The sequence below is a fragment of the Lichenostomus cassidix genome, chromosome 23 (assembly GCF_008360975.1).
Source record: "Lichenostomus cassidix isolate B80296 chromosome 23, HeHo_3.0, whole genome shotgun sequence".
Lineage (NCBI taxonomy): Eukaryota > Metazoa > Chordata > Aves > Passeriformes > Meliphagidae > Lichenostomus > Lichenostomus cassidix.
In genome coordinates, this window is record NC_139503.1 from 1655404 (window position 1) to 1667877 (window position 12474).

General features: G+C 54.8%; 2 protein-coding genes across 2 annotated transcripts in view; one reads left to right on the forward strand and one right to left on the reverse strand.

Moving 5' to 3' along the window:
- Positions 1–12474, forward strand: part of FNDC5 (fibronectin type III domain containing 5) — a 14791-nt gene continuing 2317 nt past the window's right edge. Inside the window, exons 1-4 of the mRNA XM_085080922.1 lie at positions 1–455; positions 9164–9279; positions 9582–9780; positions 11194–11286. Coding sequence (XP_084937048.1) covers positions 377–455; positions 9164–9279; positions 9582–9780; positions 11194–11286 — 487 coding nt within the window. The 5' untranslated portion in view covers positions 1–376. The remainder of the gene's footprint in view (positions 456–9163; positions 9280–9581; positions 9781–11193; positions 11287–12474) is intronic.
- The window catches only part of S100PBP (S100P binding protein), a 23474-nt gene continuing 16255 nt past the window's right edge, over positions 5256–12474 (reverse strand). The window contains exon 5 of the mRNA XM_085080917.1: positions 5256–5449. Within this exon, the coding sequence (XP_084937043.1) occupies positions 5332–5449 (118 nt within the window). The 3' untranslated portion in view covers positions 5256–5331. The remainder of the gene's footprint in view (positions 5450–12474) is intronic.

A 12474-nucleotide genomic window follows, 5' to 3' on the forward strand; every position in this document is an offset into this window, starting at 1 on the left:
CGTGCTGGGCGGGGGGCCCGAGCCGCCCCCGTCCCGCCGCCCCCGGGGCCGGGGGAGGGACCGGAGCGGGGCTGCCCGGCGCTGCAGCGGGCGGAGCCGGGGCTCGGCGGGGCCGCCTCCCGGTCGAGCCCAGCCGTACCGTACCGTACCGAACCGAGCCGAGGCGAGCCGGGCTCTGTCGGGCGGAGCGGAGCCCCGCCGCACCGTGCGGCACCGGGCGGCACAGGCGACACCGGCGGTACCGGCAGCACCGGCCCCGGCGCTCTCCGCGGTGCTGAACGGCTCCGCCGCGCCCGCAGGACGCGCCGCCGGCGGGGCCCGGCCCGGCCCGGCCCGGCCCGGAGCGGCTCGGCCCGGCCCCGAGCGGCCGCGGGGGATGGAGCCCTTCCTCGGCTGCACCGGCGCCGCGCTCCTGCTCTGCTTCAGCTACGCCGGTCTGCGCCCGGTGGAGGCAGGTACGGGCGGCCGGGCCCCGGGAGAGGCTGCCGGGGCTGTGGGGAGGGGGCTCGGTGCGGGGAGAGACCCCCGGGGGAAGCAGAGCGGGCGGGCAGGGCTGCCCCGAGTGGGGTACGGAGTTTGGGGGCGCCGGGACTTTGCCGGGAATTGGGTGCAGGAGAGGCGGCGGTTCCGGACACGCAGCCCCGCGGCACCGGGCGCTCGCCACCGCCGTGTCCCGGCGTGGGCGCTCGCAGCCGGGCATCCCCGGGGAGGGCGGCTCGGGGAGAGGGGGAAACGGGGAGAGAGAGCCCCGAGCCCGGCGCTGGGCAGGGGCAGGGGGAGGTTTTGGCCACCTGAGCAGCGGTTCGTGTCACGGGGCTGAACCGGAGCGGAGGGGGCAAAGCCAGCTCTGCTCTGCCGATGCCAGGGGCAGATCAGCTTTGGCAGTGCCCCTTCCCGGCTGCCCAGGGCCCAGGCAGGCTCTGCTGGGAGCCCTGTGAGCGCTGGGGAAGCACCGTGGTCCCAGAGGAACCATGGTGGCCCCAAAAGAACCACCTCTCCAGGGGCACAGCACATCCCAGCCACTAAAACCAGGCCCCTCTGGTCACCAAGAGTGGGGGATCTTTGGGGAAGCAAATCATCCCCATGAGTGGGACCTCATTTTGGGGCTACCAGGATGCACCCAAGTCCACTCCTGCCTGCACTGGCCGGGCTGAGCCTTGGTCCCAGCAGCCTGTGTGGGTGCAAACTGGGCAGTGCTGGTGGAGCTCCCAAACCCAAAGCATTCCCCTCCCAGGCAGACGAGAGCTGTCTCCTTTGCTGGCTGCAAGATGCTGGTGGAGCAGCTGCTTTGATTCGCAGACTGCTGATCGCCGGGATATCTGGCATTCCAGGAGGCTGGGGGTGACTATTAGGGATGCACAGCCCCAGGGAGTGGAAATTCCTTTGCTCCAGCCAGCCCTGCAAGTTGCTGGAGTTACATTCGGCCTCGTCGGGGCTGCAGCAGCCCCTGGATGCCTTCAGCTCTGACACCCAGCCTTGGCCTCTGAAGTTGCTGTTTCACAAGTGACAGATCCGGGGAGATTAATGAAACATTCCCAAAGGGAGGGAGCGACGGGGAAAACACCGCGGCACAATGGAGGCGTCTGCAATTGTGACAGCACTCCCGGTTTTCCCTAAACTAGGCCACTTCCCTGCTCTTCCTTATCCTTGAATCACCTCGGTTGGCACCCGGGAGTAAACACGGAGTTGTGTCCCTGCCCAAAACCACCTCCTGCTCCTGCCTGGGCTGTGAGATGTCCACACCACGTTCTGGGAGCTCACGGTGAGCTGTGGGACTTTGGGGTGGTGCCACCAACCCCCCAGAGCCTCCTCGTGCTGTGCCACCCGTGCCAAGGGTCCTGACGAGCTCTCCCTGAACCCCAGCGAGGCAGAGAACTCGTGCTGTCCCTGTTTTCTGGAGCAGGAGCAGAGGGATGAGGGTAGGGAGTGATTTTCCCAAGGTCATACAGAGGTAGTGGCAGCATCACCACCAGCTCTGTGTCCCCAGCCCTGCCTGATGATGTGTGGCCACAAGGCCACCAAGGCACGCAAGCCAAGAGCCATTGGAAAAGCTCATGGGGAGGAAATCATTCCCAGGCAGGGATGGAGGCTCCAGGGTCCGTGCTCTTGGGACCCAGAGCTTGTGTGAGTGGGTTTAAAATAATTCCTGTCATGAAAGATTAAAGCTGTGGTTCCCAGGAGGGGAATGGTGCAAATTCCCCCCTGGCAATGCCAGGGCAAGGACTGGTGAGTGGCACTGAGCACAGGCCCTGCTCTGAACAGGGATCTTGGCCAGGCAGGACCATTTTTTGCCAAGGTGATGCCAAGGTGAGTGAGGAGGAGAAGAAGGAGCAGGAGGACAAGGCAGCTGAGAAATCATCTCCACACCAACCCTCTTTAGCCCCCAAATCCCACCTGTGTGGGGGATGCCCTCCCATCCTTCCCACGCTGCCTGCTCCAGAGGGTCCCTGAGGAAACACTCAGGATGGCTGGAAGTCAGGAACAGGATTTAATTTCACCACAGCCTTGCTCTGCCAGCAGCCCCCTCCTCGTTAGGCTGAGCTAATGAAGAGAGAGGAGCTGGGCTGGGCTCGGGGGCACTGCTGAGGGCTTGAAGAGCAGCAGGATGATGATGAAAGACCCCAAAATAGGCCACGGCCCCAGTGACTTGCAAACAGCCTCGCTGCGAGGTGCCAGCCCTTAGAGCAGCTCAGTTCAGGTTTATTTTTGTGAGATGGAGAGCAGAGGTGACACATTGCTCAGGTAAAAGCTCCCCTGCCAGCACAGCTCTGGGCCAGCTCTCAGCACCTGGACAGCCTCCAGTTTGAGGAGCCCTTCAAAGCTCCCCCACCTCAGCTGCCCAAAAAGGTGCCAACCTCCCTGGCTGGATTCTGGTCATTACTCAGCTCCACAGTGTGTTCTCACCCCCTGAGCCACTGAAAAGCATCCTCACCCTCTCCCCAGGCAGCCCCCAGCCTTGGTGAGGAGGGAGAGCAAAGCTAAGGTGACAATCTGACTCCAGGGGCTGGGAGCTTGTCCAAGCCTGGGAAGCTGGGATCACCCATGGATCAGGGCGAGCAACAAGCTCAGCACACTCAAAAGGTCTCACAGCTATTTGGGAATACCAAACCAACCCATTCCAGCCCTTTCCCTCCATCCCAGGGAGATCCCTGGCGGGTGGCATAAGCACTTTATTGATTTTTGCATTCGGCGTGGGAGGGATTTAATTGGGATGTGGAAGTTTCTAACCCCGGTGTCAGGCTCTCAGCAGGGATGGTGCTGCAAGAGGCAGCCAAGGTTGTGCCATCCTCTTCCAAACACCGTCTCCTGCTGGGAATATGCTTGTGGGAAAAGGAGATTCCTCCCAGAGAGATCTGCTTGCAGGCATTAGCCGTGCACTGCCAGGCAAGGTCCTCCACAGAGTGCCACCCACGTGCTGGTCCTGGGTACATCCTCACCCTTTGGATGTTCATTGCTAAACAAACTCTTGCTGGTTTATGAAGTGCCCAGAGGCTGAGTTAGAGCCTGGATCGAGTGTAATTCAGTTAAAAGCAGAGATGTATTGAGCAATGAAGCTGCAAATCTTTATGAGTGCAGTAAAAAGAGGGATAGGAGAGCAGAGCTGGGTTGGGAGCAGGCAGCAAAATCCCAGGAGAGGTCTGGCGCCAGCAATCAGTGCTGTCCAGGAAATTCTCAGGCTTGCTCACCCCCTCTGATTTCTCTGATACTACAGAGGTGATGCCTGAGAGGAACCGGAAAATCCCATGGCACCAAGTTCTTGATGGATATTTGAGTCCTGGATAAAACACACCACGATGGCAACGACTCTGCTCTGACTTAGCAGCATTTAAACCTAAATTGTGGCACTGGGGAGACCCAAGAGAATCCTGCCTGTCTTTGGGACTCTCCAAGGTGGAAATATCCCTTCTTTCTGCCCTGAGGAATTCCTCATGGCTGGCTGGCCACAGCCTCTGTGCTCCCTGAAAAGGCTCTGCGCTCCCTGGCAGCATTTCCAGCAGCACGTTTGGGCAGCTGCTCCCTGGGGAATCAGCCACAGAGCCAAGGGGTGGGCAGGAGGGGGTTGGTGGCCTATTAATATCCCATTTTTATAGGGAAGTGGGCGGTCAGCAGGAAATAATTGCCTCTTTCCCAGCTGAAGAACCACCAGTTGGCCTCTCTGCTCTTTGAAATCGCTGGATCTTAACAACCAGCCCCGATCCCCATGGGGCCGGCAGTGGGGTGGGCTCTGATCCCACACGTTTCCCCAGGGTTCCCTTCATTAAAACCCTCGGGAACGCTGAGCAATGTGCCAGCCCTTCCCACACACCCCATAAAACCCACAAGCAATTACATCCACGGATGGGATCCATGCTGGGAGAGCGGAGAAAGGCAGCAAAAGCAGCTCTGTGTGAATCCACGCTCGGGGGAAGGGCGGCGGGGCTGGTGGAAAACATCACACGGATTTTAGGGATGCTCCTTCCCCCCTGCACTTCCACCTCCTGCATCCTCAGGGATGGAGTAAAGAGCTACTGGGAATTAAGGCTGGAATTCACAGCTTCCTGCAGGAAAGGGAAGGTGGATAATATGGAATGAGCTGCCTCAGAGCCTCGGCTCACCAGACCATATCCCTGGGGCTCTGAGGCAGCTCAGCCTTTCCCAGCAGGGAAGGAGCTGCTTGGGAGAGGAGTTAAGTGAATTGGAAAATGCTGGGACTACAGCACAGCCTCAGCCATGCAGGATGAAGCTCCAGGCACCTTCAAGGGAGTGGAGTTTGCAGGAAAGGGAGATTCAGGAGGTTTTGGGGTTGAGCCCTTTGGCTGGGGAGATAAACCCAGGAATTCCAGACCTATAGGCTGGACATGGCTGGCCTGAGGTGACCTCCAAGGGTGGTACTATTTCCAAGGGTGAATATTCCTCCAAAGCTGTGATATTTCCAAGGGTGAATAGCCCTCCAAGGCAGTATTTCCACAGGTTCTTAATTTCCTTCAGCAGTGCTTTGTGGCCCAGCTACCTCCCTGACCCTACAAGACACCCCAGGTTTTGGACACTCCTTTTCTCACCCCAATATTCAGTATCCCACTCATTCCCAGGTGAAAAACCTTCTCCCTGCTCTTCTCCCCACCCATCCCACCCATGTTCCAGCTCCCAGGGCAAAGTCAACTCACAGGGAACTGGGAGAACTCCTCTTCCTCCTGCCACTTGTGCCCACAACGAAGTCAGCGAGGAGCTGTAAAGTGTGTTTGGGGTTCCTCTCTCTCCAACTCAAAGTCCACCAATAACGAGGAAAACATTTAATGGGAGGCTGGGAAGGGTTCTCAGCATCGGGAAGGGATTAAGGATCATCTCCATGGCTCAGGATTTCTTGGTGCACAGCGGAGGCTCCGACCTGCTCCGGCCAAAAGGGCCCCAGGCGCGGCGGAATCGGGGAGGGCTGGGGCAGACGGGCCTGGGGCATGGAAGATTTCGGAGTCTGTGGGAAGGAAACATATGGGATTTTAGAAATCTTCTGTTTTTAAGTTGCTACTCCTGTTTAAAAGTCCTGATTTCAGCTTCAGTCATCAGGGTTTGCCCTAATGGGGAGGGGTGGGGTGATTTCTGTGGATGTGAGGAGTATTTTTCCACCCAAATTCGGCCAAGCAGATCCTCTGCAGGGTGGGATTTGCTCTGGCATCCCACACTGGGATGAAATTAAAGTGCTAAACCAGGAATCTTGCACCATTCCCTCATGGAGCAGACTGGGAATGTGCTGCCCTCAAAGACTCTGGATCCAGGCATGAGAAAGATTTGATCCACACCACATTCCCTGCTATCCCTGCAGCATTCCCACCCTCTGTGCCCATTCCCAGAACACCAGCAGCTTTCCTGGCTGCCACAGGCACAGAAGTAAAGTTTCCAGGAGTTGCACATGACTCTAGAAGGAAGAGTACACTTGGATTTGGCACCTCCAGACCCCCTACAGCCAGCTGGGAAATGACAGGAATGACACCTTTTCCACCTGATCTCAGCCAGGCTGGCACTAACAAAGAGCTGCAACAGGGCCAGGGAGCCAAAAGTCGTGTGGAATGTCTTGGAACAGTGTTTTAGATCTTAGGAAGTCGTGATCTCATCTCTTCATCTCCTGGGAATGGGGAGAAAAGCAACTTCATGGATGAAAATTTGGTTCCAAATTATTCACGCAGCTCAGGGAGCAGCAAACTCATTTTCCCGGGTTTGTATTTCTGTCAAATGCGGTTTAATTCTCTTTTTAGTGTTTTTACGCTGGTTTGACACCACTGATTTGGGTGTAGCTGCTCCTGATCTGTGGCAGTGCAAGGGAAGGAATCTGCTATTCTGGATTCCTGGATTTTAGAGCTGTTCCCATCCCTCTCTCTCGGGTATTCCTACACAGAGGGGCTCTAGAATGTTCCTCACCACCCACTCCAGGTGATTTCTCCCTCACCTCCATCCAGATTCCAGCTTTGGAGGCTTCAAGCTCTGGGTGTTTCAGCTTAGCTGAGTGTTCCCCTCCTGCCTCACAGCCCACCACCCTCTCCCACCACTTCCCAGAAGAGTTTTTTTGCTCTTCTCCAGCTCTTCAAGGTCTTCCCAACTCCCCCACATCTTCTGCCATCAGGAAACTCGGACACTTTCTACGCTGTGCCTCCCCTCAAGGTCACAAATCTCAAAGAGGACCAGGGCACTGCGAGCGCTGTTCCTCTTCCCCAGCTTTTTCCATGCTCTCTGCTCTCTGTTCCTGTGGGGTTAATTCATCTCTTTTCAAAGGCCTCCTCCAACTGAAGCTGGGTAAGTCAGTGGTAGCTCCTAAAAAAAAAAATTTTCGCTCCTAAAAATACCCAGGGAAGACAACCACGCCGGGATTTAACGGTGCAGCCGAGGAGGGCGAAGTGCTTGGCTGCAGCTGGAGACTGTTTTGTCTCCCATCCCTCAACTCCGTCATGTCCTCCGTATGTTCCAGCAAATTCATCAGGCATGACTCACAGACCTTCCCTGTGCACATTCCTGTCTGCTGACCGCCCCTTCCTAAAATTAGACTCGACTTTTGTTGCTTCAATCACGGGGGAAGGTGAGGAGCTGCAGACCCACGTCCCTCCCTCGTGCCACAGCCAGGTTTGGAAGGGACTTTTTTGGACTTTTTTCCCAGGATGGGGAGGATGATCCATTTCCCTCCTCGGCTTGTCCTTGGCCCTGCTGCTGCAGGGAGTGAGGATGATGAGGGTTTCCATTCCTCTAAAGGATAGCTGGGGAATTCTGCCTCATTCCATGAGTATTGCTGCAGGGACGGTGAGGATGATAAGGATTTCCATTCCCCTAAAGCATAGCTGGGGAATTCTGCCTCATTCCATAAGGTTTGCTGCAGGGAGGGTGAAGATGAGGAGTGTTCTCATTCCCCTAAAGGATGGCTGGGGAATTCTGCCTCATTCCATGAGGTTTGCTGCAGGGAGAGTGAGGATGAGGAGTATTTCCATTCCCCTAAAGCATAGCTGGGGAATTCTGCCTCATTCCATGAGGTTTGCTGCAGGGACGGTGAGGATGAGGAGTGTTCCCATTCTCCAAGAGGAAGGCTGGGGAATTCTGCCTCATTCCACAAGGGTCAGGCCCTGGGAGGTGAGAATACTCTGGGTCAACACCCACTTCATCATCTAATCCAGAGAGGAATGACATCCCTCTGTGGAATCACAGAGGCCACAATTGCTTGCTGCTCCTCCTAAAATCCCAAATTTGTGTGAATTCAGCCATTCAGTGACTTTTTTTCTCACTGAGGGACTCACTAGGATCAGTCTGGCTCGTCCAGACATCCTATTCCTAAGGGTCTCCCTGCTGGCTGTGAAAGGAATAAGGGATCACTGTGCCAAGTGACCTTCAGCTGGGGAATTTTGTGCTCCTGTTATTCCTCTGTTCCCCAGGGGAACATTCACCAGGAGTGATGTCAGACACTGACACTCCAGCTTGAATATTTTCAGCCCCATCCAGGCGGCTGGGAATGACCATAAATCCAACAAGTGTCACTGGAGATGGGCACATGTGGACTCCCCTTGTACTGGTGACCTCAGTCCCAGCCCCAAAGGGATCGTTATAAGGAGATAAAAGTATTAATTTCTTATAAAAGTCAGAATAAAAAGACTCTCCCTCACCCTGCTGACCTCCAGGGGCTATTCAAACCATTCATTGCTTTGGGTTCAGGGCACAAGCTGGAGACTCTGAATTAAATTTGACCAGAGGAGCAGGAAGAGAGTCCAGCTGGGAAGGCTGTGCCAAGCCCAGGAGGTAAAACTTTCTCTTGAGATGCCAGGATGGGCTTTGGACCGAGCAGCTCCCTCGGGAAGAGGCTCCTGGGGGATGATGTGCAGGAGCCCAGCTCCCCTTGGCAAGGCTGGGGCCATCCTGCTGGAAATCCAGCTGGGCTTTGGAATTGGGAATGAACCCAGAGCCTCAGGCTGCTGCTTTCCTGGCCTGCCCTTTGCATATTACAACATCCATCGGAGCTGTGGCAGTGTATCCTGGCAGCTCCAAGTGGATGTGCTCTGACATCAGCCACAAAACGTTGTATAAAAAACATTTTCCACCAGGCTCGCAGGGAAAAGCAAAAGAAATGCTCTCGGTTACTCTGCTCTGCTTTTCAAACCTCCAGAGTGCTCATCAAAGCATTCCAAGAGCACACTTCCAAGGCAGAGCTGGAATTTCCTCCCAGCTGTCACTGTCAGACCGAAATAGGGAACAACAGGGAAAAACGTGGCTGGGGAGGAGGAGATGAATGAGCTGCTCAGGGCTCGGCTGTGGTGTTCAGAAACTCTTCCTAATGGTCGGGTGTTTCACACATGGGATTGGGGATTGGTTTGGGTTGGAAAGGACAGAAAGATCAGCCAGTGCCACCCCTGTCATAGGCAGGGACAGCTTGTGCTATCCCAGGCTGCTCCAACCTGGCCTTGGACACTTCCAGGGATCCAGGGGCAGCCACAGCTTCTCCCAGGGAAGGATTTCTTCCCAATATTTAACCTCAATTTCCCCTCTATCAATTTAAACTCATATTCTCCGCTGACATATCCTAGAACCTCCTGGGAATGGAGACCTGCAGTTTCCAGGTCCCACATCCAGCAAGGACCCTGAGGAAGGTCCTTCTGCACTCCTTTCCTCACCCTCCCTGTGTCTCCTGCCCCTGTAAAGGCTCTGCTCTCCCTCCTTGCAGACAGCCCCTCGGCTCCAGTCAATGTCACAGTCAAACACCTGAAAGCCAACTCAGCCGTGGTGACCTGGGATGTCCTGGAAGACGAAGTTGTCATTGGATTTGCAATTTCCCAACAGGTACCGTGCCTAGAATCACCCAATCTCAGCCATGTCCATCTCCCCACCAGGTCCCCATCGTTCCCAAATCCCCTGGCTGCAGTTTAAGCCCATTCCTTCTAGTCCTGTCCCTCGTGGTCCGGGAGACGATTTGCCTCTTTGCAGCGGCGCTTTGCAAAGTGTTGGCAGCTGCAGAGAGGGAAGGATCCCGATGGTTCTCCACATCCACGTGGTGGGCAGGGCAGGAATCAGTGGCCTTAAGTGACAGCAGTGCTCGTGGGAGGCCTCTCCACCACTCTGTGCTCTCCTCTCTCGGCTTCCAGAAGAAGGACGTGCGGATGCTGCGCTTCATCCAGGAGGTGAACACCACCACCCGCTCCTGTGCCCTCTGGGACCTAGAGGAGGACACTGAGTACATTGTCCATGTCCAGTCCATCAGCATCCAAGGCCAGAGCCCTGCCAGTGAGCCAGTTCTCTTCAAGACCCCCAGGGAAGCTGAGAAACTAGCCTCTAAAAATAAAGGCAAGTGTGGGTGAGTTCCTAGGTGGCCCCTGGGACACAGGAACCAGGATCCTGTGTGGTGAGGATAGCTGGGAGAAATCCTGTGGGATGAACACACACCAAGGGCTGAGTGTCCTCTCACAGCCTCTTGGGGACAAGCAGGAGATGCTGAGGGGACCCAGCAGACGAAGCTGGAGGGGGCATGAGGTGCCAGGGAGATGCTGCTGGAGGTGGCTGCTCCTTTCTCCCATTTCGGATGAGATTTAGAAGCAAAGTGAGGTGGAGGAGGTTTCCAGCTCTGTGAGTTGCTCCTTGCAAGCAGAGAATGCCAGGGGAAATATCTTACTTTTTCAGTATTTCTGCCAAAAGACAGAGAGCTGAGGGTGGAAGGGACCTCTTGAGATCACCCAGTCCAAAGCCCTGCTCACTCAACCAGAGCAGGTTGTCCAGGATCACATCCAGTTGGGTTTTCAATATCTCCACAGAGAAAATCAGCCACTTTCTCACTGGCAACTCCTTCCCTTGTTCCTCTCAAGCCAAACCAGGCTGTGGAGGGTTTTCTGTCAGCAAGAATTTTGCTCCAAAAAGGGCCTGGCAGTGCAGGGCTGGGGGACACCCAGGTCCCTCCCTGCCTGCTGAGGACCCAGCCTGTTCCAGGGCTTTTGGCCATGGTTCTGAGGATGTGAGTCCTTGACTCTTTTCATTAAACTGATTTGGAGGCTGTAAATCCCGAATTGCTGTTTATCTGGAAGCACTAAGAGGAGCACTGCTCCTTTCCTGGGGGCCTGAACTGTAATCTTCTTAATGCTTTGAAGGCAAGGAGGCGAATTACGCCCTGCAAAAAGGCTCTGCTCGTTCCTGAATCCCAGGGCTCTGCTGAAAAATATCCTGCCAGGCTCTCCACGCTCCTGAGCTGGAACTGCTGGAGCATGCAAGGCTTTGTGACAGGTGCAGATGGCACTAACAGGAACAGGGACAGCAGAGAGAGCAGCCACGGGGACAGATAACATGTGGGCTCAGCCCGTGGCTGTTGCCTGTTGAGCAATGTCCCACTGCTCCCTCCTCACCCCATCCCCTCAGGATGTCACAGAATCACAGCAGGAATCATGGAATCCCAAACTGGTTTGGGTTGGAAGGGATAGAGATCATCCAGTGCCACCCCTGCCATGGGCAGGGACACCTTAAACTGTCCCAGGTTGCTCCAAGCCCTGTCCAGCCTAGCCTTGGACACTTCCAGGGATGGAGCAACCACAGCCTCTCTAGGAATTCCATCCCAGTCCCTCAGCACCCTCACAGGGAGGAATTCCTTCCCAAAACCTAATCCAAGTGCCCTGAGGAGTCTCAGGACTCTGCCCTGCCACCCTGATTGGGGTTGGGGACACCAGGGTCTGAGCTGGGTTTGGGGTCTCACGGTGTCTCTTTCCCCTTGTGCAGATGAGGTGACAATGAAGGAGATGGCGAAGAAAAACCAACAGCTGCGAGCAGGGGAAATTCTCATCATTGTTGTGGTGTTGTTTATGTGGGCAGGTCAGTCCAACCTCTCTGTAAAATATCTGTAATACCCATGGGATATCCCTTAGGGATGGCTCGCCTGGTTTGCCTGTGGAATCATGGAAAAACCTAGAAAGATCCATGTATAATATTTTTTTTGCCCTTATTTGCATTCCCAGAGACTGGACAGCAATTATTCCTAAAGCAAATAACCACATGAAAAGCTAAAAGAAATTAGAAGATTTCCAGAACCTCTAGGCTGTGATTTTTTTCAGCATTTATGCCATGTTTTAGTTGTGCACATCCCAATTTCAATGCCCTGCCAGGGAAAATAATCATGAATAATTACATGGGGTGACTGAACAACTGATTCATCTCCCTCTGTAGAATAATCTGAGACTCGGATCAGCTGGGAACAAAGAATTTGCTAATCCCACAATTTCCCTTCCAGACAGATGACTTACATTTAAAAAGGAAAAGGGGTGTGGGGAGAATCTCTCTGCATCAAATGGGTTCTTTAGAAAGTCCCAATACACAAAAACCTTCCAGCTTTTAACCTGTCCTGTATGACAATCTTTGGGCAAATCCAAACTGGAACCAGTCTGTGCCCAGGGCTCTGCACTGAGCCAAGCCCCAGCTCTAGTGTTTCTGGATTTTTTCATGGCATTTTGTTCCTTTATGCCCCAGTTTTACCCACGGAAATCACACGAGGTGTGGCTGTGGCAGATGTTAACACCTCCTCTCCTGGAATCAGCCACTTGTCCACATTCCCAAAGCAAGAATTTGGGCCACTGTGTTTATCAGTAAAGCCTGAGGGCAACTGCCACACTCATTTTAGAGAGCAGTTTGTGATGTGATGCTGCAAGATTTAAATATATTTTGCTATTAAGGAAGATTTTTCCGGGAGGGAAAAGCAGCATCTGCCTGGCTCTACTTCACCTACGTGTCTGGAATCTGCAGGCAAAGATGTTATTTGGTCGAAACATCACATAAAAGCCTCTCAGACAGACATTTGCAGTCCTCTGACGTGCCACGGCTGCCCCTGCTTCCCTCTCCACGTGCCTGAGTGTGTGGGAGGAAATTTCCACTGTGCTGGTGCACATTTGCAGGTGGTGCCCCTGCTGCTGGCACAGAGGCAGGTAAAGAACCTCTCCTCTGCCAGCTCCAGCTCCTTGTCTTCCCCTCCGAGGATGGGGATCAATCAGAGGACACATTTGCACCGGG